The 24684-nt window shown below is 39.4% G+C and overlaps 1 protein-coding gene across 2 annotated transcripts in view; it reads right to left on the bottom strand.

Annotated features, from left to right (window-relative positions):
* NRP1 (neuropilin 1) overlaps positions 1–24684 on the bottom strand; it is a 113792-nt gene that overhangs the window by 49445 nt on the left and 39663 nt on the right. For both annotated transcript variants that reach the window (XM_018909243.3, XM_018909244.3), the window contains exons 3-6: positions 17107–17288; positions 12432–12659; positions 4723–4878; positions 1992–2158 (exon numbers count right to left, since the gene is read on the bottom strand). In XM_018909243.3, coding sequence (XP_018764788.1) covers positions 1992–2158; positions 4723–4878; positions 12432–12659; positions 17107–17288 — 733 coding nt within the window. The remainder of the gene's footprint in view (positions 1–1991; positions 2159–4722; positions 4879–12431; positions 12660–17106; positions 17289–24684) is intronic.

The following is a 24684-nucleotide window of genomic DNA, read 5'->3' as shown; positions in this document are numbered from 1 at the left end:
TACAGCCTAATTGTTCTGTGATGAAATCTGCCCTGGAGATGCTGGTCCCTCCGCATGGGACCCAGGAGAGAACGAGATGTCCAAGGGACTGCTCAGGGAAATGGTTCCTGCTGCTTTTTCCAGACCAGGAGCTGGGTGAAGAAGATGAGAGCTGTAGCATGAGCAGCACAGCATGCAAATAACCACCAGCTTCTGGGCAGATGTAGTAGCTGAAGGCAGCAAAAAGCTGCTAAAAATTATGCTCAGTGGTTTTTTTAGCCCCTGAGCACCCTGGTTTATGGCAGGAGGAAAAGGAGGCTGAGAAATTCATGTGCAGGAGGCCTGAGGTACCCTAAGCTGTTTTAAGCACAAAACCTGGAGTAGTTTGAGTTCTGTTATATGTCTGTTATTAAAGAAGGTTATGGTCAAAAGAAGTCCTTTGAAACTTTTTCTCAGAAAGATCTAGTTCTAAGTGAAAGGATTAATATATATAGATATAGGTAATATATAGGTACGTAGTTATCATAACTTAAGAAAGTTAATAAGCACACAGAACACATGAATGAGATTTGACTATTTGATTTCTCTTGTTTTGATTATCTGGTCATAAACAGTGACAGCAGAAAAGAAGGAAACAAAGGAAAAGTGGCAGCCCTGCAACCAGATGAAACACATGGAATTTGATTCTGATGCATTCCACCCTTTTTCCATGTGCATTCCATGGATTGCAAGTGGCAATGATTAATAACAAGCCTTGCACTTAGACAAGGTTGAGGAGATTTTAGTGTTTATTCCTAAATAATGAAAAAGGATCAACAGATTTTTTTTTTTTTGCCTCTCTGAAGTCTGATTAGGTCCATTGTACTCGATTGCCAAGAGCTCAGGATGCACAGGGGCCCCCAAGCAGGACACCTGAGAGTCCCCTTGTGTGCCAGGGATCAGAAATGAGAGATTTCCCCCTCTTTCTTCCCTTTACTACTCAACATGTTTTTGAGCTTTCTTGCAGACATCAAACCTCACAGGAAACATCAGTGTGAACACTTGTATGAAAGGCTAATAAGGTATTGTTTTTATATGTCAGTTAGTAATTTCCTATAGAAAATAACAGAAGTAGGATGAATGTTTCAAATCTATGAACAAGTTTTCAATATTACTAATATAATATGCTTAAGCATTTCTCTTAGCTTTTGCCAACAGAAATAGATTCTAGATTCAGGTAAGTAGTGTAAGGCAACTTAAAATTGAGGAAAATCAATGGTTTTTCATATAATGATATTAATACTTCCCTGCTAGTATAGTTTTTTGTACACAGTAATTGATATGAATAACCTGAACCTGTTCAGGAGTTATGTACCATTCAGCTATGGGCCTGATAATATATAACAAACAACAAGTCCAAAGAGGCTGACTGAACTCAAGGAACCTCTTCATGGTAACAAATGTTTGCAGGATTTCTCCTGTGCTAGCAGAGCAAAGCCAGGGCAGCCCATCTTGGTAATGAATGTTGTGTTTAAGGATGTGGAAGGATAGCCACCAGACAGAGAGCATTGAGCTCATTCTGTGAGTAACACATTCTAGAAGGGACATAGGTCTTCTGAGGTGAAATCTGAGTGCATGAAAACACCAGACTGCATTAATGCTTAACTGTAATCAGCTAGAGACATAGCACATGCTCAGTTTACTGGGACATTCCACTTTAAGTGCATGTTAAACTAATATTGACTTTTCCACTAAACCAAAATCTCTGTTATTTGTGCCCAGAAGACTGCAAAAACAATAGATGTGGGAAGTAGAAGAATTAATCTTCCTGACCTTTTCTTCTTCTATGCCTTTGGGAATAAGTCTTTTTTTGTCTGTCTAATGGGGAATATGAGCCATTCCCTTGCAACAATTCTTAAATTATGTAGAAGTACTTCACTGAGTTATTTTTTTTTTCTTTCTTCTGCATTCCCCACATCCAATAAACTCCATAGAGTATTATTAATAGCATCTTTAAAATGTTATTTTTTTACCTGTATCCATTCTCTGATGGAATCTTCCCCGGGGGTCCATCCATTCTCAGGGTAATTCAGCCGGGACCTTTCTGAAGACCAGATAGTGCTGTACTGGGAGGAGACAGTGATTTGATCAGAGTGAATTTCTCCTGACTCCATGCCTAGTGGTTCCATGCACTGGAAATCTGAAGAAAAATAAATTACCATCATTATTATGGTCAGCTTTTTGATTTAGACTTTGAATAATAAGAACATTTACCTGCTTTGAATATGAATGTCTAAAGAATTTATTTTTATGTGACTTTGAATACTTTAGCAACTTTAAATGAGGCAGTGTTGGGCTTATGGTGTCATTCTTAATACTGCCATTTGAGTTGCCATGGCAATTCCTGCAATAATAATGCTGTACAAATATTTTAGCCCAGTATTGTGGCCATTTCAGTATAGGACAATAGAAGTGTCTATCCTAGGCTAGCACAGATGCTCCTGTGGATTCATAATACAGAACAATCTATGGTCACCTCAAAATTATGCAAAAGCCCAGAAAAGACAAATTAGATGACTTTACTAAATAATTTGATTTTAAAACTATTTAGTTCAGTACAAAATATATAAAATGCTTAAAAATATTATTAAAATTTTAACCGTTTCCCTTTGGATTCTGGACACTGGAATGAAATAGATCAACAAAATTTGAATTCAGGCCACAAAATTATTGACCTAAGGAAATTACCAGCTCTTCTGTAATGTGGTGCATTGTAAATGAGTTGATAATCTCAATTCAATCTCTTTTTGTTTACACAAAAATTACCTAGCTAATTTAGAATCAATTGACTTCCTAATCACTACAGTGAGTTCAAAGGTTGGTAGGGCAGAATGACCCAATTCTTCTTTCAATCTTTAAAAATAAAGGCTCCAACCCCTACTAAGGCAAGAGAAGGCACTAGCTTCAGACAGAGCCTCACACCCAGGTGCTCCTGGGCCTTCATGTCAGTACTAGGGCATCCCAGTACAGGGGCAAGAGAAAAAACCCCATGGGCCTGTGCTTCTGTTCAAGGACTTCACACTATAGAAATAGAATTAATTCCTTTGTTGGAATTTGAGCTAGCATAACTCTGTGAAATGGAGTTGGATATATTTTGGATATATGCTCCTTTTTATTGCACCTTCTCTGGAGCTGATATTTCCTCAATAGGGGTGGGTGCTGAGCTGAAAGTTTCAACAACCTCGAGTTAGAAAAATGGCTTTGAATAAACAAAATTTTGGGTTTTCAATGAAAATTAAAGTATTGTGAAAAAAAAAAAAAGCTTAAATATTTTATCAGGGATCCAAAAATTTACATTCAGAAATGTTACCAGGGTATTTTATGGGAGCTGTAGTTGGGGCTTTCCATAACTCAATCATGCCAACAACATTTCCTGTGGAATAGGACCTTCTCCCCCAGTTCTGTGCTGCTTCCATGTATTAGGTATGTGGTGAAGTAATGAAGCTGAACTACAGCAGGGTAAGACTGAAAGGAAAGGAACTTCTGCCTGAAACCTAAAGGAGAGCCATAAGCCACTGCAGAGAATGCAAAACATGATAGGGGGGAGTACTATCAAAATACCTAAAAAAAGTGTCTAGTTTGATCTAGTCTTTCCCTGTAGTCTACTGAGAGGGACAAGTAATTCCTGGGGACACATCACGTGTCTGAGATAAGTAGATTGGGCTGTCCTCTGGAGGTGATCAGACAACACAAAGAATAAGGGTGGCTGAAATTAAACAAGCATATAAAATGCTTCCTCTTGTCATCCAGAAGGGTTTTCATACACCCCAACTTCTTTTCTGCTGTGTTTAAGAACTGAAGGCATCTTGGCATGGCAGATATTATTAATTCTGACTTCAGAGGGATGGTGCATCTACAGCCTGGTGAGGGTGACTATGGAGGAGGGGGACATGGGGGACACAAGTTGTTTGTGCTAGTTATGAAGGGATGGAAGCAGCACCTACAGTGGAGGAGAGATAGGGAGTTACAGTTATATTTTTAGTTTGCTCATTTTTCTTTTGTCCCTTTTTTGATTAAACAAGTACATCAAATCTGTATGAATCTGCTCAAAACTCAGTAAAGACACAGAAAGGAGAGGAAGTTTGATATAAAATGTGTGTTTTATCATTGAGGAAAGCAATGAAATCTGCAAGGACATGGTGTAACACAGCGTCTTATTTTCCTGTTTCCCTCACTTCATTTCATTCTCTGTCCAAAGGGTAAGCATGAAAAGGAGTCAACTGAGAAAAAAATATGAGACAGAGAACAAAGCTTAGCTGGCTTATGAAATGGTTTAACAAGAGCACATATATTAAATGGGTTCTTTTTATTCAAGAAATCGATCATCAAAGCTTATTCCACGTAATAAAAGAAGGCTTTGGATAGTGCATTCATTGTTCATGTTTCATTGTTTTAATGCAAGTGTTCAATTGCTCTGCATTCCTGCCTTTCCTTGGTCAGCACAGTTTTTCACAATAATTATCCCAACTTCCTGGCAACACAGTGGAATAAAACTGTAAGGAGAATTCTGCTTCTTGCACTTCTTTTCAAAGGGCAGCTGTTTTTAAAAAAAAAAAGAAAAGAAAAAAAGGAAAACAGAACCAATCTTTCTCTACCCTCTTATTTATTTAAGGTTTCTTTAAAGCTTCAGACAACACCTGGTGTGCAAGAAGACATAACAGAGAGTATTTTCCAAGAAGCTCTGCGGGATAGATAAATACTGACCTTCTGAGACACTGCTCTCTGACACACTGTAGTTTGCTGAGAAGCCCTCCTTTGCTATTGCACTGTCAGTGTAGAAAACCATTGAAAGAATCCCCGTCGAAGACCGGACACGTCCTGGGTTGTTTTGCCCACAATAACGCCCGATGTGTGGGCCAACTGCAAAGAAACAGGATACAATAGTAAACTGCCAGTGCTGCTCTGACAATAGGTGCCACTACAATATCCTCCCAAAGACAGTCCCTCAGCAGGAAATGGTCAACCTCTGTAGCAGCTCAAAATAACAATGCCATCAATAATTTAGTGGTGAACAATAAATTGTTTATCCTACCCTGGCAATCGCACTTCTAAAATACTCCAGATAGCACTCCATGAACCTCTGAAAATGTACAGAACCAGGATTTAGAAAAGTGTCCTTCAAAGTGTGCAGAGTGGGCAGTGATGCACAAAATTACTCATACAAAGCACCACAAGTATTTTCCAAAGTGTGATTGAAGCACCAATTTATGACAAGAGCAACTGAATGGCCTGATTTGCCAACCTAGTACACAAGATGCTGTGAGGAGTTCAAACAGTGCCTTCCAGGTTTTATGCTCTATACTGCAGACGATCTGTTAATTTAATCTCAAACTTTGAAAAACATTTTTTCCTCATATTGAGGTTATGACCAATATGACGAACTTCATCCCCCTTTATTTAGGCTTTCAGACCCCCATAGCTCTTTTGCCCACATGGTCAATATTAAAGAATATTGTAAAAGAATTTGAGAATGAAATCTCAATCCTTTCAAAAGAGCAAGAATTTCTTAAGTATATCTCCATGTCACAGAATACACACACATACACAGTTACATGATCTCTCTTCATGCTAATACTGTATAAACCAGATTTTGGTATTTTTCAACATTTCCTGTGCGGTGAGACAATCTTTTTCCTTAATTAAGCTACTCAATTCACAACCAACATATGTGGCCTTCTAGCACTTGAGCATTCCCTACAGAGAGGTCCCTAGGCTGTGGAATGGTGGTACATCTGTGCTTACAAACAATAAGAGAAGATAATGCTAAAACCCACCCATGGAGTCAATCATGAAAATAACCGTGAGGCGTCATTCTAAGGCTTACACCACTGGCTTTCCAGGCTTAAATTAACACCTTGTCATTTCTCTAGGAAGTCCATTACACTTTCAGTTTAAAATATAAAGTGTTTAGATATCCTAATTATTCACAGTTCAAAGAAAATCTACAGCTAACATAATTTTCTAGTCCTTTATTGGCATTTTCCAACAAGTAAAACAGTTCCAGCTTGGAATAACTTAATACTTACTTATGTAAGCTACACATTTCTGTAAGGCCCTAGAGTTGCCAGAAAGAAGGAGCTCAGATGTTGTAGCTCTTGCTGCCAGCATGTGCTTTTCTATCCATACTCTGGCCACAGTTACTCTTCAGTTGCCTTGGCAATCCCATGGCATTTGAAATACCTGCTAATTCAGACTTTTTCCACTAAGACTGTTCAACGCAGCATTGATAGAATGAAACATCCTATAGAGGATATGAATTTAATTCTTCCTCATCCTAGAAATCATTAAAGCTTCATGGTTTTATTTTTCAGAGAGAGAAGTTTATTTAGACTGTTAATTAGAGGTTTTTAAAAACACAAAATAATGCCCCTACATTCCAGGTACTGCAGGTTCTTGGTTTTGTGTTTGCTTTTGTTTTGCATTTTCTGTGTGCAAACAGCTCTTATCCTGCTCTTTCTCAGAATGGTTTCAAGATTATAGCTGCTGATGGTGCTCTGAACTGCAAGAATATAAGGAGGATAAGGCTACCATGTCATGGTGCTCTAAGCCTCCCTCCTCCCATTTCCTGTAGGGAAGCCTCTTTGAAAGGACAAACAGAAGAGAACTTTGTTTAAAGCAGACAGGCTTTAAGATTCCCCATGACTCACTGGTTTATAATTTTTAATACATATTTAGTGATTATGTATTTGAGTCTTCAACAGATTGGCCCTGCCATCACAGTACTATTCCCTTTGCCAGCTATGTGGATGCAAGTGCCAAAAAATGTGCAGAATATGACACAAAGAAGTATTGAGTTTTTTGTGCAATGTGTAAACCTTAGCCTGCTGAGCTAATATGATATTGATCTGAGCACAACTGGATGAAATAGAAATTCTCCTTCTTCCATAAATAGCTAACACAAAGTTCCTCTCTTCTATTCTTTTTTCCATTCAAGTCTTGAAAACTTTTGAATGACAATAAATTATCAAATATTTTGTGTGTCACCACATCAAATAAATGCTGTGCAGGAAACCCACCTGAGGAGTCATTCAGGGAATCAGACTGCTGTCTGTTTAGGTAGACTATGTCACTGGTTATGTTTTACCATCTTCCTGACAATTCCTTAGGAAATGAGATGGGATTTCATATTAGACTGTCTAGAATTCTAAATGGGAATTTTGGGGCAGAAGGTGCTGAAAAGTCACTAGGCCAGACTCTGACTGTGGACCATCATGTTCTTATGACAGCATCCCTCAGGAAGGGCTACTCCAAATGTCACTTGGATTATGTCCTCACTCAAGGATACTTCTACCCTACCTGCAGAACTAAGTCTTTCAGTGAGCCAGCTACCTCATCTGACTGCCCATGCTGCAGCAATTTCTGAGACCTTGGCTCCTCTTTTCACTGACACAGTATTGTACAGTGGAAAACTGAGTAACTTTCTGGTTAAAAGATGGAGGGACAAATAAGAAACCTATTCTGCATGCATTTCCCAAAATGCAGAATCTAATTCTATAGCTTGAAGAAATCATTGATTAGTCTTAATAAGTGTTTTGGAAGGTTTACAGATCAGGTATTTTGGAAGGTTTAAGTGGCTGGTGGTTCGACTAAGCAAAAACCTTATCTTTACTGATTCTTCTTTTCTTTATTATTGTTTGCCCTTCTGCACAAAGAATATTGATATGAGGAAATTCTGAATGTTACTGAAATACACTTTTACCCATCTAGCTGAAATATTAGATTTTGGAATTAGCTTAAGACCCTCCCCCCCCCCCAAAAAAAAACAAACCAAAAGCAAGGAAAAAAGGTATATCAGACTTCTAAAATATTAAAACAAATGTTATGTTAACTAGCCATGTATTTAATTTTAAAGCTGTTTTTAATAAGCTTGCACGTATGTTGTGGACAGTATCTTCACATCACTATGATTTTTATTGAAAAAATATTTGCACACAATTTAGGATGTTGAAGAAGAAACAACAAAAATTAATTCCATCTTCACATTCCAGCAGTCAACTACACTGAACTTGTGTATGCTCTTAGATCTTAATGGCTTTTCACAAGAGTGTAGAGAGCAACCACAACAGGAGAAACACACTTAGATTAATAGCAACCTTCATTTGCACTGATGTTAATGACTGCAGTAAAGCATTCTGCTTTGCTCTGTAATTCAGTGGAAGCTCTTGTGGTATTGACTGAAGCAGCAATGCTTAGGCTGTGGTTCTCAAACCATATGTAAACTTCTTTAAATTACGTTTGAGCCCTAGTAGACAGCCTATAGTGCTTCAAAGAGAGCTGCATGATGAATATGTGCAATTCATCACTAAAGCTAGTCCTCGTCTTGACTGGGTTATTTTTCTTCAAAGTCATCAATGGAGTGTTCTCAGCAGATGCTGGCTGAGATATATCTGTGCCTTGGGCAAAGATATTTTTGGTATCTAGTTTATTCATGCAAAATCATATCTTTCAGTTCTGAGATCTACTCACTCTCCTGCTCTAAATCCACCAGTTATCTCTTTCAAATCATGGTCCCTTTTCTGTACAATATTTGCAACAAGCACCTGTAGTTCTCAGATATTCCTCCACAGGGCTTTTTTAAGAAACAAAATTCCAGGTTTGAGACATTCCTGAATACCTAGCATTCCCCTCTTGAAACAGCAAAACACTTACACCACTGTTTAACTTCAGTCCTGTGAGAGTCCTTGGTGAATTCCTTTTGAAGGCAATCTAACTGTTCACATGCTTCAAAGATAAGCACGTATTTTGTAGAATCAAGTAGCAAATACTCAGCACTTGCCAGCTTCAATCCACTGAAAGGACAGCCAGGTAGGCTGAGGACTCCCTGATTGTGACAGAGCATTTCAGGATTAACGTCTTTTTGAATGACTGTTACAGTTGCTGTCAAATTCTCTAACAGAAAATTGTTTTCCATCAGTGAAATGGAAATTATGTAGAAGCAAAATGTAAATGGAAGCTTACTGACTTTGACATATCCTTTTAAACATCATTGTGAAAATTTGTTTAAAAGAACATTTTTCTTCTTTCCTTTTTCGCTTTTTTGGGGAGGAAGGAAGGAAAAAATAATCACAACTGTATAAAACAGCAAATTTATTTCCTGCTGTTCTCTACGGACTGTAGCTTATTAAATTCTATAGTGAAAACATTTTCCACTTATGCTGGGTTTCATCTGCTCTAACTTAGGCATCTGAAGTTTACATCTGACTTAGGGATTCATAGCTTTCACTACAGTCAGTGAGACCAGACACTCCAGAGGTCCTTGAACTGTGTACTAAAGTAGATGTTGAGACAGGACAGAGTGGGATGCTGTTCCCTGCTGGGAACAGAGGGGCTAGCTGTGCCTGGCTCAAATGCTCATGCCTGTTTTCCAGAGATGCATGTTCAGGGGGCTGTCCACCTAATTCTGTTGTAGCTGAGACAACAACTATTTTCCAAAAAACTGCTCTCTCTCTCCTATTACAATACTGCCATCATCCCAGGAAACCACAGCTGTGATGCTGTGGAGCAGGGAATGTGAACTGAGGGATAAACATTTTCCCCATATATTAAAAAAACCCTTCTGTCACATTTCTATCAATGTAATAGCAGCTTTAACACAACTGGGCATGTGAGCAGCAATGCATTACAACAAAGAAAAATAACTTCCTTTTCTGTGGATATATCACTAAACAGAGTGGGCCAGGGGACACCCTCTGGACCTGCACCCAGTCACCAGGGACTGCTCCTGGGACCAGACTAAGAGTGACACAGCTTGCCCCTATGGGGCTCTTCCCTCTGAAACTGCCTGGCCATGTCCAACTTGCCTGTTGAGAATGATTCCTGGCTTTCACTGTCCTCCAAATCATGCTTAGGAATTTCTTGGGAAAGTGCAAATTGGTGTGTGCTAAAACTGTGCAAGCCAATTAGAAGTGCACACAACCATATTAGTTAATATCAGTTAATGCAGAATACTTCTGCACAGACTAAAGGGAAACAGACAAATGGCTCAAAGACAAAGACTCACCCTGGCTGAGTCTCCTTTCCTCAAAGGGAACCATACTGTCTAATTTACCACTGTGTGGAAATGTACTGTTTTCATGTAGATACAAGTTAGATTTATTTTTCCCCAGATACTCTCTCTATATATATTCTCCAGCACACAGACATTCTCTATCTTCAGTTCTCTATCTTCTTCTATGGCCAGGTTGTACCAGTGGTTTCCTGTGCCAGCTTTGCTCTTCAGTTGAAATAGTTTTCCCTCCCAGGGATTCATCCTGCCATGCATTTATAGGAAAGCAATCACATTCCCTCTTTCTTTGTAGAGTTAAGTTAAACAAGAGAGACTGAGGATCATCCTACAGTGAAACGGTGCAGCAAACATTTTTCCTACAACTGCTGCAACCTCCAACAGTCTATATCAAAGAAAAGATTTTTCCAGCTTACAAATTCTGTTGAATATTTACAAGTAAACATGCAAGTACCCTTAGTGGATGCCAGGATCATTTTCAGTGTAGAGAGTTGGTGAGACAGTTTGCAGAAGGCTGATAATGCCTGTTGATAATTGGTCTTCAGTATGGCTCAGCCACTCTCTTGAACCAGGAAATTACTGCTTTGAAACCCTCTACACTGACAAGAATGCATTTCTTTTTGGTTATATTACACATAAATTGATTTACTGGATCATCTTTTCAAATATCATTTTAAATGCAATCTCTACAGGACAGATTTGGCCTATATACAAATAAACCTGTGATTAAATGTTCCAGACATCATTATTGTACTATTAAAATATTGTTTTTCTAATTGAGGCATTATACTAAATAGTCTTTTAGCTGCTGTTATGGGTCTTTCTTCACTCTATTGAAATGGATTGAAAAGAGCCATGATAAACCCATTAAGAATAAAACATGAACAAAAAAGTTCAAATATATGCTAAAAGACATATATTTCCTGCAGCATCAATGGAAGCTTTAAGCAAAATTATATCAGGGATTTATTTAGGAAAACAGCCAAGTTTTAATGCATTATTAAAGTATATTCCTTAAGTTATATGTTTTCATTTAAATAAAATATTATTGTAGGATTAGCAGTTTGTAGAAACTGCCACTGCTATTCATAAAACAAACTGAAAAAACCTATTAATAAGGGTTATCACACTAGTGGAAAACTGAAATACTTGTAATTAGTGCCCTATACAAACAACATGAATCTTCAGTCACTGAATTTTGCTACAAATTTAAAATTGAGAAGAAAAAGGACGGCGTCAAGATGCTTCTCTTTATCAGCTAATGCCAAACACAGAAACAGTGAAAAAGGCATCACTAATAATCAGCTTTACATAGCTGGTTCCACACAGCTCATATAGGCATTTGGGCACCCTAGAGGTTGGGCATTCAGCTTGTACAATCCCTTTTGGGCTGGAGCTGCAGCCTTTGGCTCTGGGTCCTGGGAGAATTGATACATGGCTGCCCTGCCCAGGGGAGATTTGAGATTTCTCTGTGTTTTTCATGTACAAAACCCTGCCCAGGGGTTTTGAACATGAAAAACACAGAGAAATCATATAGCTATTTTATTTGTCAGACTCAGTGTAAAACAGGGATATGGGGGGGGGCAGAAGGTGAAATGAGGGCTCTCTGGCTCTGTAGGGTTAGCTAATATCTAGCTATGCACTTAGTGAATGTGCACAAGGTCAAGTGCGGTCAACAACTAAATGGAAAATTACTGAGATGGCAGAGACGTTCCAGAAGGGTACCAAACACACCCACCCTGACACATGAGGCCATCTAATCAGAGATTATAAATTAACAAATTAAGATAAAACCTTTGGATTTGCTTAAACTGTTGGAAGAGAGATCACTCTAATGGAGGAACCCCGCAGTGCCCAGTCACTGAAGTCACCTGAATGAATAACTCAGTGACTGTTTACTGACCTGGGTAATTGTTTAGTCACTATGATTTCAACTGCATGGACAACACATTTTCTCTGGCAAAGAAATTCTCTTCTTTGGCAGCTGGTCTGTAACACAATTCCTCTGCAAGCCAGAGGGTCAGTACCTGAAGTCCAGTTTCTGCAATTTGTTGGAAATGTCTGGATGATACTCTTGGGTTAGCTGTGAAAATTTGAGAACTCATTATAAGACTTCACATTTAATTTATTTTAGTGTAGGAGGTTCATCACATATTACCACTAAACACAGAGGTTTCTGCTAAGCCAACTGTTAAAACTAAACATATTTCATAAAAAAAATCATTCACACTCTGATATGCTTTACTGAATGAATTTACAGAGCATTTTCTCCATTTCTTTTTAATTCAACTCACTTCACATAATTTAAGCAAGGATCTCTCTAGCATGACAGTTTAAAAAATGGGACTATGCCTTCTGCAGGCCACTACATAGTAATGGTTATGCATATTACAGTCCATTTTTCTCTTACCATCAGGGAATCCATCCCAGATTTCCAATCGGTCATAGCGACAGAATGCTCCCCCTGGAGTGTTTGAATCAGGTTCTAGCTCAAAGCTTTCAAATTCCAGTACAATCTCTGACATCTTTGGTGCAAAGATAATGTAAGTGCATTCAAGGCTATTGGGATATTTTTCAGGGAATCCAGGGGACTTTATCACTCCACTTGATGAAGTAAAGTTTCTGGAACATTCAGGTCCTGTAGGAGAAGGAGAAAAATCAACGGGGTTAACACTGTGCTACTAAGCAAAGTAGTTAGCTGGAAAACAAATTAGGTTGTATTGTCTCTCCAGCAGCAAAGGTGGCTTTTCAATGAAACACCTCATTTTAATCACTGCATTAATCATTCAGCCAGCTTGTTCCTGTTATTGATAGTCATTTAAAGCCCAATCCACATAAACTGTCTGATCTTCAATTTTCAATTTGTATGGAACAATATGAAAACTTGTACCAGCTCTAGAAAAAATTATGACAAATACAAAGTCATGTGGGAACAATGAAAGTGTAAGCTGCAGAAATCTCGACAGAGCCCTAGAGAAATAATTATAGCCCCTTCAAGCTCAAATCTTTAAATCTTATGGCTGACAGGCTTTTATTGGTGAAATAGAACTTTTTACAAAAGAGGGTGAGTGAATTCAGTAGAGGGAGTAGTGGTTTCAGATTCCTGGAGCACTGACTCAGTAACTCTGCCAGATGTGACCTATGCCTCCTTGACAAACTAAATGTGAAAGGTAATTCGTACATGTACTGAGGGTGAGTGACTCATTCTGAGTGGTGTTGACACAGGTGCACCAGTAAAATGTTGCTGTTAGTGTGGGCATGATAAACTGTGTGATTACAGGCAGTGTTGCTAGAAGTCACCTCATGTCAGTGTTGACACACCAGCTTTCCCTGATGTTCCCACAATGGCATAATGGGATGCTCCAAACAGTGCTCTTGGTGGAGCAGGAAACTGGTAGTAAAGATGTGAGGGTATAAAGGGCCAGGTCACTGGATTTGCCTTTGTGAATACAGGGGACAAACTGGGGTCCCTCTCTTGTTGATGGATCTCATTTCTCCTTTATTCAGGTCCCTCAGGAATCCTCTCTGTGGATCCCACACCTGCAGGTGTGCTCCAAAGTCAGCTGCAGGCACTGCCCACACATCTTCCCACAAGGTCTGCCTTTTGACACTCCAGATTTAACAGAGTGATTTACAGGACTTGGGGCAATGGTGGATATCAGCTGGCCTGGGGAGTTTGGGTAGGATGACTCAAATGAAGGTCCTTAGACGTGGAGAACAGGAAGGATACAGAGAGCACAGCTTGGTTGCAACAGGCAGGTCTGTGCTGGAGAACTCCGTGTGTGAGACCACAGTCTGGATGAGGATGCCCAGCATCCTTAGAGACTGTAGTCAGGAGCCTTAGAGGATTCCCAATCCCTAACACAGATCATTGAAGGAAAACAGCCTGGCTTGTTGCATATATGAATACTCTTATTTCACTATAGAAAATGTTTTCATTGTGAATGTGCCAAACATATCACCCCCCACAGATCTGGCCACCTCCCAGCTAAATTCAGCACTCAAGAGAGAGGTCTGAATGAATTTACTCAGTTCAGGTATTCTTGCCCTTCAACAGACACTGAGAGGAAATTCTTGAACTATCACATCAATATTCAGAACACTTCATGGCATATTTTGGAAGATGTGGATATCGATGCTCATGTAACCTGACCCATTCCAATTTGGGAAATTACATTTTGCCTATAATTAAATCACCCCCTTACACATTAGTTGAATATTCCTCTTCTCTCCCTGTCATTCCCTTGTCTCCTTGTCATGTAGGGGAGGGTTATATTCTGGTTGTTGCTCTTCACTCCCACCAGTAGCTGCTGTTTCAGGATAAAATAGCTTTGCTCTGCCATTCATAGAATAAAGTGCTCTGTACTCCTCTTGGAATCCAATAAAAGATGCAATATAAAATGTAAGCCAGGATCATTATTGCTTTATTAAATACAGCCAGACCCTGGCTCCGAGTGTGCACAATCGTCAGGCTCTTACACTCACACATAGCATCTCGATGCCAGCTTGCTTTATTTTAAACATGTTTGAATCAATCTGCTGCAAGAAACAGAAACTGTTTGCAGGGGAGCTGTCTCACTAAACTGCCCTCCAAAGATTTTGACCTTTTACTGACACAGTGAAGCAGCTGCAGGAATTATATCAATACTGAGGCTACAAGGAACTTCATGGGCCAATGTGCATGGAAAACTGGCAGAAAAGATACCAAAAGTAGATACTTGTGAGGTGGAGAAACTACATGTGTACATGTGTATGAAACAAAGGAAGAGATATGGACTGAAGGGAATACAGAGAGGAGGCAACAGAGAGAGCAAAGAAAAAGAGATGACATTGAGGATAATTAATCTGCTATCTGTGGGTGTCACTGAGCCAAAAAATCATTTGCCTTCTTGGTTGACACTTTATTTTCTTTCAGTTTACACTATAAATTTAGTTGACTAAAGTTAGGAATGTTGAATGTGAACTGTGTAGATCCTTTCCTAGTGAATACGTCACTCATGCACCCTAAAATAGAATGTCTGCCCAAGCCAAAATGATGAAAATTTCACGTGGGCTAAGTGTTGGGCAAAATGTGTTTCATGTTTTAGTCCTGTTTTAGTTTTACAACTTCTTCAGTGTCTCTCTGGGTATGGAGCTGAATGAGAAGTAAAGAGTAATGGGCAAAAATAGATTGTGTGCTGGAAAGAAGCTCAGCCTTCAGCTCAGCACCACGGGATCTTGGGCTTGGGATCATTCTTCCCATACCTGGGAAATGATGAGCTAAGTTGTGAACATGCTAAACCAGACATGCTTGTCTGGTGTGAGTAGCTGAGCTTCACCTGTGCAAAAGGGTGAACTGCTTTATTTGGCACAGATATTAAAATGCAAAACTGGTACAGCACATATGCATTTTTTCAGAAGTTAAATAGGGCTGTGTTCCCACAGCAATGATAATTTGTATCCTTTGTGTACACATGGCATTTTCTAACACTGCACGGTGATAACTGTTGTGCCTTAATATACAGTTTATGTGGAATGAACTGGAGTTAAGTTGCTCTGGGAGCCATAATTTTGTGTTTCTTGACTTCCATGTGTGTAAAATCACGTTCATAATGCCATCTTAACATGGTAAATGTGTATCTTTGAGGCATGTAAATGACCACACAAGGAAATAAACACAGTGTCCCTGTCAGAGTTCTGAGTTGCCACTACACTGTCAGCAAATAAATAAAACCTTTCTCTTGAAAGAGTTCAGTTACTACAATAGATTGTTTCACAGATCATTCTTTCCCTTCTTTTTGTGTTTCAGCCTTGTTCTTCATGAAAGATGGTACTGCATATATAAGCACTGAGAAACGTCAGAACACATTTCCAAGAGTTTAGGCTCCAAAGGATATCAAAATAAATAGAGATATTTTTTCAGGAAAGCTTGGTGTCATTTGGATGCTGAATTCTTTCAAAAAATGTGACCCTGAAGGTCAGCAAAAGAATTTCTGGGAGCCAAGAGTGGATTTACAGAAAGGGAAGATGGGGAACAAGAGGTCTGTGGCCCCAATTAGCACTGTGCAGAGCAGCAATAGCAATAGAAAAGAGACTTCACTACTGTGTTTCTCCTCATTAACAGTGCAGCTGCCACCAAGAGTGTGTGCTGAACACAGCTAAAAATCTGGCTCTGGTTTAGGTGCATAAAAGGGACTTGGACTGGTTCTGAAATTGGGGCACCGACTGGGAGTGGTGTATATTGGAAATCTGAAGTTTTGTGTTGCTTTTGTGAATATGACCCTAAACATTGATGTTGAAGTCAATTTTTTTCCTTATAAAATGAATGTTATTGTCTTTTCATATATGATGAATTTTGGTCCGGCATTCTCTAGGAATGGAATATATGAATTATTACTCTCCATCCTGCTATAGGGAAGATGTATGCCAAAAAGAGTGACCTTACAGCCCTTCTAGCTATTGACTGGGGAAGAGTGTTATAAAAGAGGGAGTGTCTCTCTGTCTGGTTAATCCTGCACTCTCTGTTTCTCTGTGCCTCATAAAGCTAATTGTGCTCACTGGCACTAACTCCTGGCACGAGCATCCAGAGGTCGTGCCTGATCAGTGTGAGTTGCTTCTCTCCTTTACCTCCCAAACATGATTTGTGAAAGCAGCAGCAGCATCATCTGCTGCCCATGTGTACTTGGGTCCTTTCTGAGCCCGCAGCCATCTCTTGGGAGCACAGAGCAAAACCCTAACCAAAATAACCCAGGGACTCAGAAGGTTGCAGTGCTGTTGAGGCAGTAACATTGTAAATCATACAGTAATTATTATTAAAAAAAAAGGAAAGCAATAAAGCTAATGGTTTTAAGATGGTTGAAACAAACAGCTGAGGAAAACTACCATATTTCATGCAGAGGAGTCAACCCTCAGACGCAGCTGACCCACTGGATTCATGATGATTTATACCCACTGAACACACACCCCACTGTGGAATGACTAGGAGGGTAATAAGATTTTCTCTTTCAAGCATTTTCATGCATTTTCCCCATTCCAAAGAATTAAGGAGAACTTTCTGATGCAAGTAAAAATCACAATGAACAATGCAAAAATGAATAGTTTCTTACCTCTTTTGAAAACTTCATAACGGATAGAAAATCCTGCTCCATGTGTCTCATAGTCAGAAACAAATTTAATAAAAAGATATGGTCCTGTAGACACTACAGGAGGGGGAGCAATTTTTCCACAGTACTTTCCCCATAAGCGTCCTTCAGCATTATCTCCATCAATCACTTCAACATAATCATACCTGGTAGATAAATGGAAGGAAGAAACTTTTAACTTCCAGGAAAGAAGGAGACCTAATTAATTTAGAAACCATAACACAACATAGATAATCAAGAAAAATGCTAGCTTGCTTGGAAAATGCATTATGCTGAAAGATGTAAGCAAAATGAAATAATTAAAATGGACTACATTATGTCTGTAGACATCATCTGGCAACATGGAACTATTAGGAAGAATGGTGTCCATTATGCTTGCAGACAATGTCAGCTAAAGTAACCAATTAACAAAAAAAAAAAAAAGGAAAAAAAAAAAGGAAATCTCACGAGCACAATTCTGTATTATTAAATTGTGTTCCTTTGTCTGTGTAGTGTTGTTATCAATACATAATGCATAGCATTCTTTTCAAACTGTGAAGTTCTGTTATGAATTCAAAAATGTCTTCTTGGCTGTAGCTCTTTATGAACAATGCTTTGATTTCCATATGCTGTCCTCCAAACATATGTCCACAGAATAATAAATAAATCCCTAAACATTAGATTTTGCTCAAAACTCCATGATGCTGCAGATCAGTGGTAGAAAAATTTGTTCTTATTATCTGGACAAATAGTTTGGAGCACATCACAAAATCCACAAGTCAGTCACAGCACTTGGCTTTTCTCAGACAAAAATTGTTTCAATACAAATCACCTTTGCTCAGGTATTTGAATCAAGAAGTGCACATTACCAGATTCACATTTGTACAGCATGTGATTACTAGACAGACTGGGCTAAAAACCTCAGTGATGATTGACATCAAACCTAAGACTGTATAAGGAATACGTGCAATAACCAAATAATGATTGGTAGCAAAAGTTTGCCTGTGAGCAACACTTTAGGGCTCCTCAGCCCTTTCACCAGAGATGCCAGTGTGCAGTGTCTGCTCTGACAGATTTGGTGTTCAAGGGCTGAGGAGAGCAAGCCCAGCAGGCTGGTGGTGCTGAACCAGCCCAGGGAATACAATTGAGGATGAGGGAAGGGAGAAGCTGCAGGTGCAGGGACAGGTCTGTTCTTAAGTTTTATTAGCAGATGATTTCACTTGACCCCAGACAGGAAGGAGGATCAGACCCAATCTGTAGAACCAGTTTTATCTTCTCCTAGAAAGTGGTGGCATTTGAAGCTTGGGTTGTGTCCTGTGACTCTTTCAGGCAGCAGCAAAAGGCTTTTCCCTGCTGCTGTGTCTGTGTCTCAGCCATGCTGCCCTTTCATTTAACAAGTTGCTGTTAGCCAGACAATCTCATTTACTTTTCATTATCTTACTACGACTGACATTAAAATGTTGCCATTAATTTGTTTAGACCTTTATATTCTACTGTTATGCTTACTGAAATGTTCCAAGCATATTAATATACAAGGAAGAGCTAAAAATGACAGGACAATAAAGTGTGTCTGGCATTTTTAAAGAGATCAAAGGAAAAAAATGTCTTCATGATGACCAATGTCATTTTTAACAACTCTGCTCCAAACCATCCAGGGCACATTACTTATGTTTACATGAAGTCCTCTGAGACAGCTGCAAAGATGATATCACTAGTTAAAGTGGACAGCTTAAGGCTCCTTAAATTAAAAATGACATTACCTCATCAGTTAAAATTGTGTGCCAGCTTTGGTGTATATCAAATAGAAAATAAAGCTGACACTGATGGAACTGTAAGCATTAACATATGTGAAATATTGTGCTAACTGCATTTCTTCTTATGTATTTGGTTTTTCTAGTAGCAATTGCTCAGCTCACTAGCTTCACTGTCCCAGTGCAGGCTGGTGGAAATACAAAGAGGAAATATGCATTTCTGAGATAATTTTACAGATACTTAAGTAGCCTGTATTTTTTTAAATTAGACTTCTGTTCTTTTTATGATGTCTTTATGATATGTGTATAGCAGGATTTGAAAGTCAGGAGAAGAGTTGTAAAGAGACTTCAGAATTGTTGGGGTTTTGTCTGGTTTGTTTTTTATTTTCCCTTCTCAAAAATATCTTTAAAAATGCCAGCTCTAGGTTCTCTGCAAAACCTATTGAAAGTACTCAGGGATACATGCTACTAATTTTTTATATTTTAGGAAAAAAAAGTATGCTAAGAATTTTTAACAAGACAACCTTTCTTCAAATAATCAGCTGCTTATTAAAAAGAAAGAGTAACCACATAAACCCACAGCATCTCAGCAACAGTCTTTGCTTCATTTACCCCATGGTGACATTATTTCACTATTTTCCCAGGAACCATTCTTTGCTCAAGCTTCAACAGTAGACAAATTTTCAAATGGTATGAAAAAAAATTTAAATAAAAATGCTAAGCAAATTTTACATTCTTTTTTTGTTTCATATATAAAGGAGATAAAAAATTCAACAGGCTTGGATTTGGTGATTTTATTCTGGTACACTTTAAAAATAAACAATGTTATATAGTCTTGCTAAGTCTTCCACATACAGCCAAAAAATAACTAACCTGTAAGTATCAATTTTGCTATTATATGAAGTAAATTAGGCAAAAATCCTCCCATTTAAATTAAATTCTATCACTCTCCTAGTTTTCCTCCTTTACAGCAATAGCCTGCCCACACTTTCCATTGTCTGCTCTAGTGACAGAACCGTAATTTATGGTGCTCTTCCTGGCTGCTGTGCAGTTGTAAATGACACAATTTGGTTACTAAAAGGCTTTCTTCTAATGGATTTTTGCAAGTTAGAGGTCATGCAGCCCCATGGAAGATTGGAGGATTTTTCAATTTTTTTTCTTTCATTTTGAAAAATTACTGACAGACAGCGAAGAAGTTTAGCTGTGAGACAATGGGTGAGAAGAACAATTTGGAAAGAGGAAGCTTTAGAGATCAGCCCCACAACCTTCATATTCTAATGATCATGTTTTACATTCGGCAGCTAACAAATGGATTTGGATTCTCCCACACTGGTGGCAACATATGATATCTGGGTTGCAGTAAATGAGTGTCTATATTATTTCTTTCTCAGAGAAATAAAATTACTCTGGATTTTACTAGTTTATACTTGGAAACCAACATCCTGCTGTCATTTTTGCACTTTTCAAAATCCTACCAGAGACCACAGCATATCACAAACAACTGGTCTTGTAAATAGGAGAAAGTACAGTCACAACTTGGAAATGGAGTTGCTGCCAAGGAAGCTCAGAAAGCAGCTTGCATGTCCCTCTGGACTTGGTAGCAGTTCTTTTCCATAAGTTTGTCAGGAGATGCTGTGCCAGGGATACAGTTGGCACGTTGGCATCCCTGTGAGAAGACTGAATGTGTCACCTCCACAGCACCCAGACAGACTTGGCACCCAGCCCAGAGTACTGAGTTTGCAAATTTGGATTTCCCATTTGGCAATTCTTCACTCAGCTACTGCTGTCAATGGTGTGGCAAATATTTCTTGTAATTTTATAGTCCTTTAGGGCTTGTGGCAGAGAGATGTAAATATAAACATGGTGCTAGCCGCTGAGTGTAGTTCCAGGTGAAAGACTAGAGCATGAGTTCAGATGTGAAATTAGGAGATGCCTGCTCAGAAGAGAGGACAGTCAGTGAATATGTTCATGGACCTGCTTTGCCACAATGCTTTTTTCTTGCCTGGGTCTTTCCAGATACCTGACTTCTGTTTATACCCTCTGTAGGGTGCAAGGCTTTTGGGTGGGAGACTGATGAACAGCCTTGCAAGAGCTCACACACACTTCCTGCTCCTCCCAGCTGCTGCCTGGACAGGCCATACTAGTTAGCCCTAATTTTATGGTTTAGTAAAGCCATGTCTGGGAGAGATCTTTTCCTGTGGAAAGATAAAGGAATCTAGAATTCCTCTACAAACTCTTCAAGGAATTGCAAAGAACTTGCTCTTTTTTGGAAAGTGTAAGTTGTGGTTTTAAGAAAAAGGCCAAACAATACCTATAAAATGAACCCTGGACAGTGAAAAACATAAAGAGCTGCAGAATTCAAATTTTAGTGAATTTTCTAGTACCAGTTTCTGGTAAGTAGTAGCAGTGTTTACATAGGGGTTCAGCTCTGAACATGCTGGAGACCCTGAAATGCACCATTGCATGTTGTACTGCAGAAAGTGAGGTGCAAAGTGTTGGAAAGCCCTGCCTGTTCCTGAAGCCAGCCATTCTGCTAAGCTACACTCTGCTTCTACACATTTGCCTATTACCAGGGCAGTGAGATCTCCTGCCTTTTTCCTTAAAAAATTCCTTCTCAAGAAATAGGCAGAACTCAGCTGAAATCGAAATATCTGCCATTTAAACTTATGAAACAGTCAGTGAAACATATAAAACTATAATTTACACCCAAGTACACCATATTTTTCTGCAGCCTACTGTGATCCATATAGTTGTTATGAATATTTTGGCTATTCACCTGTTAGGATGAAAAAATTTCCCAGGTGTTTCTTTATTTTATCACTCTGATTTCACATCCAACCAAGCTGCTAAATTTCTCCCTGACATGAATTATCCACCCTGGTCAGACTATCTTTGGTCCTGAAAATTTTCTTCTTAGTATGTGTATTTCTTTTGTCATTATTTTATAAAGATTTTTTTTTTATTCCTCACAAGTCTCCACTTTAGTCAAACAGAAGGCATCACAAGAAGAAATCTAAATAAAGAGCTTCGAGTTGTTCTGCACTGTGGCTTTGTGCCCCATTAGTTACTGAGGGTTAGAGGTGTGGGATTTACTGCAGTGCTTGTGGCACAAGGCAATCTGTATCCCAGAGCTAAAAGCTTAAAAGCTGCAGGCACTCGAGGGACACCAGCCTTAATCCCAGTTTATTAGCAACAAGAAAAAAGAAGTACATGTTATAAAGAAAAAAATAAATTAGGCATAGCCCTGAATGGGCCGATTTTCTGCCTGTAACCTCAGCATCTGTTGCATTTCTCTTCATCTGAGCCTCCTCTGTGCAGCCTGAGCAGTCCCCAGGGCTTCCTGTAAGGCAACCCATCTCATGGGCACTGGGGCACTGACCCATCGTGTGAAGACACACCAGCCTTCCCTGTAGCTGGGGCTGTCAGTGCAGGTGTCTACACCAAGGGGATAGAATTCCTCACACGTGGGTCTCACAAGACACCTTGATGGAGGTGAAAGCAGCATGCAGCCTTCAGAGGATCTTGGGTGACTGCTGTGTCCTCAACAAGTCTAAGCAGGGCACAAGTACTCCCTGAGCACCAGTTGTCATGGGAACTGCAGGGTTTTTTTCCCTTTTTAAGCCACTTCCCAGTGTTCTCAGTGCCATGGGATCCTGCATGGGGTGTTCCTACCAGGCTGCTTGCTCCTGTCACACACTGCATTCCTTCCTTCCTTCCTTCCTTCCTTCCTTCCTTCCTTCCTTCCTTCCTTCCTTCCTTCCTTCCTTCCTTCCTTCCTTCCTTCCTTCCTTCCTTCCTTCCTTCCTTCCTTCCTTCCTTCCTCCTTCCTTCCTTCCTTCCTTCCTTCCTTCCTTCCTTCCTTCCTTCCTTCCTTCCTTCCTTCCTTCCTCCTTCCTTCCTTCCTTCCTTCCTTCCTTCCTTCCTTCCTTCCTTCCTTCCTTCCTTCCTCCTTCCTTCCTTCCTTCCTTCCTTCCTTCCTTCCTTCCTTCCTTCCTTCCTTCCTTCCTTCCCTTCCTTCCTTCCTTCTCCTTCCTTCCTTCCTTCCTTCCTTCCTTCCTTCCTTCCTTCCTTCCTTCCTCCTTCCTTCCTTCCTTCCTTCCTTCCTTCCTTCCTTCCTTCCTTCCTTCCTTCCTTCCTTCCTTCCTTCCTTCCTTCCTTCCTTCCTCCTTCCTTCCTTCCTTCCTCCTTCCTTCCTGTCCTTCCTTCCTTCCTTCCTTCCTCTTCCTTCCTTCCTTCCTTCCTTCCTTCCTTCCTCCTTCCTTCCTTCCTTCCTTCCTTCCTTCCTTCCTTCCTTCCTTCCTTCCTTCCTCCTCCCTCCCTCCCTCCCTCCCTCCCTCCCTCCCTTTTATCTTCAAGTCTATTAAAATGCCCAGCAGATAATTTCTCCAGGGATGGACATGCACACAGCTGAATTAGGATGAGCCAGGCAGTGCAAACTCCATGAGAAGGGAAAGTGGAGTCAGTACCCACAGCAGGAGCTTTTAAACTAGTTTTGCCTGTACTGGATTCATGGTGCAGATGCAGCCCCCTGAAGGAGACAGCAGATCATCTGAATCCCAGACTTCTTTAAAGTGCTGGATATTTAAATGCACAATTTGCAATCAATTAATTATTTGTAATTTACTCTCAGTTTGGGGGGCCTTTGTTTCCATTGGTCTTTTGTGAGCTGGTGTTTTTATGGTGTTCACCCAGGGCCAAAATTCACTGTAGTTTTTCATACAAAGGTCCTGTCACCCTAAGAGATTTCTGGGAATAAGGCCATTGGGATTTGGCCACTGTTCAGTAATTTACTAATGCCATTAACTGACGGTGGGTCTCCATTAAGAATGAACTACTGGGGGTCTATTTTAGTACAAGACAATGGTGTAGTGAAAAAGAGGAAAGATGTAACAAAGACATCAATGAAGATCTACAGTTACCCACTGCAACAGTTAAATTCCAACTAATGTTAGCAGCAGTCTCGTTATTACACTGGTTTCTAGAATAATTGAATGCATTGGGATTTGCACTTTCGTTTAAAATTAAGCTTTTAATTCTCTGCTGAACAAAGGAATCTGAAATGCCTCATATCTTAACCAATAACATTTCAAGACCCAGAAGTAACGAAAACAATCATCACTATTTTAAAATATGAGTATCCTTCATCTTATCACACGCTCCTTGTATTTTGGCTTTGTTTTTTGAGTACCTGGGACTGGCAGAACTGAAGATCTAAACCAAATAAGCAAGATTGTATCTGCACTTTTTATCTGCACAGTTCACTGAGAACAATAGCCAGATCTTTATCTGCTGCAAATGAGATTAGGCCCTTTATACCAATGGATCTAAGTGGGTTTACACTGACATATGGCTGAAGAGGGTGTAAGTGGTGACTGAACATTTTACCTTGTATTTACTTGGTTCTATTCTATTAATATCAAATAAAATCTGGAAAATTCTTCAACAGAAATGAGAACACCAGGATTCACTTTTGGAATGCATATAACATTGTCATGCAGAAAATGAAGAAGAACCAGAGGTTATGGACTGGGTTTTGACATTTTAGCATTACAATGTCCTAAGGGAAGTAAAAGCAAAATTCATCTGCTAAGGTCTTCAGCACATCTATTTGCAAAACACATTTCACCAATGAAAAGATTTGATCTTGAAGTTGCAGTAAATTCCACTGATTTCACTGCTTGCCACATACTGTAATAAATTATAGTATAATGATCCCAGTATATAAAAATGAAAACCTCTTCTGGGAAGAAACATTCAATTTTAAACCTCTTCAGTGAGAAACTTCAGTTCATAACTTTCTGGCATAGAAAAA

This window comes from Serinus canaria, chromosome 2, assembly GCF_022539315.1.
Source record: "Serinus canaria isolate serCan28SL12 chromosome 2, serCan2020, whole genome shotgun sequence".
In the NCBI taxonomy this organism is placed as follows: Eukaryota; Metazoa; Chordata; class Aves; order Passeriformes; family Fringillidae; genus Serinus; species Serinus canaria.
Note: the sequence above shows the minus strand (reverse complement) of the source record. Positions and strands in the feature narration are given on the sequence as shown.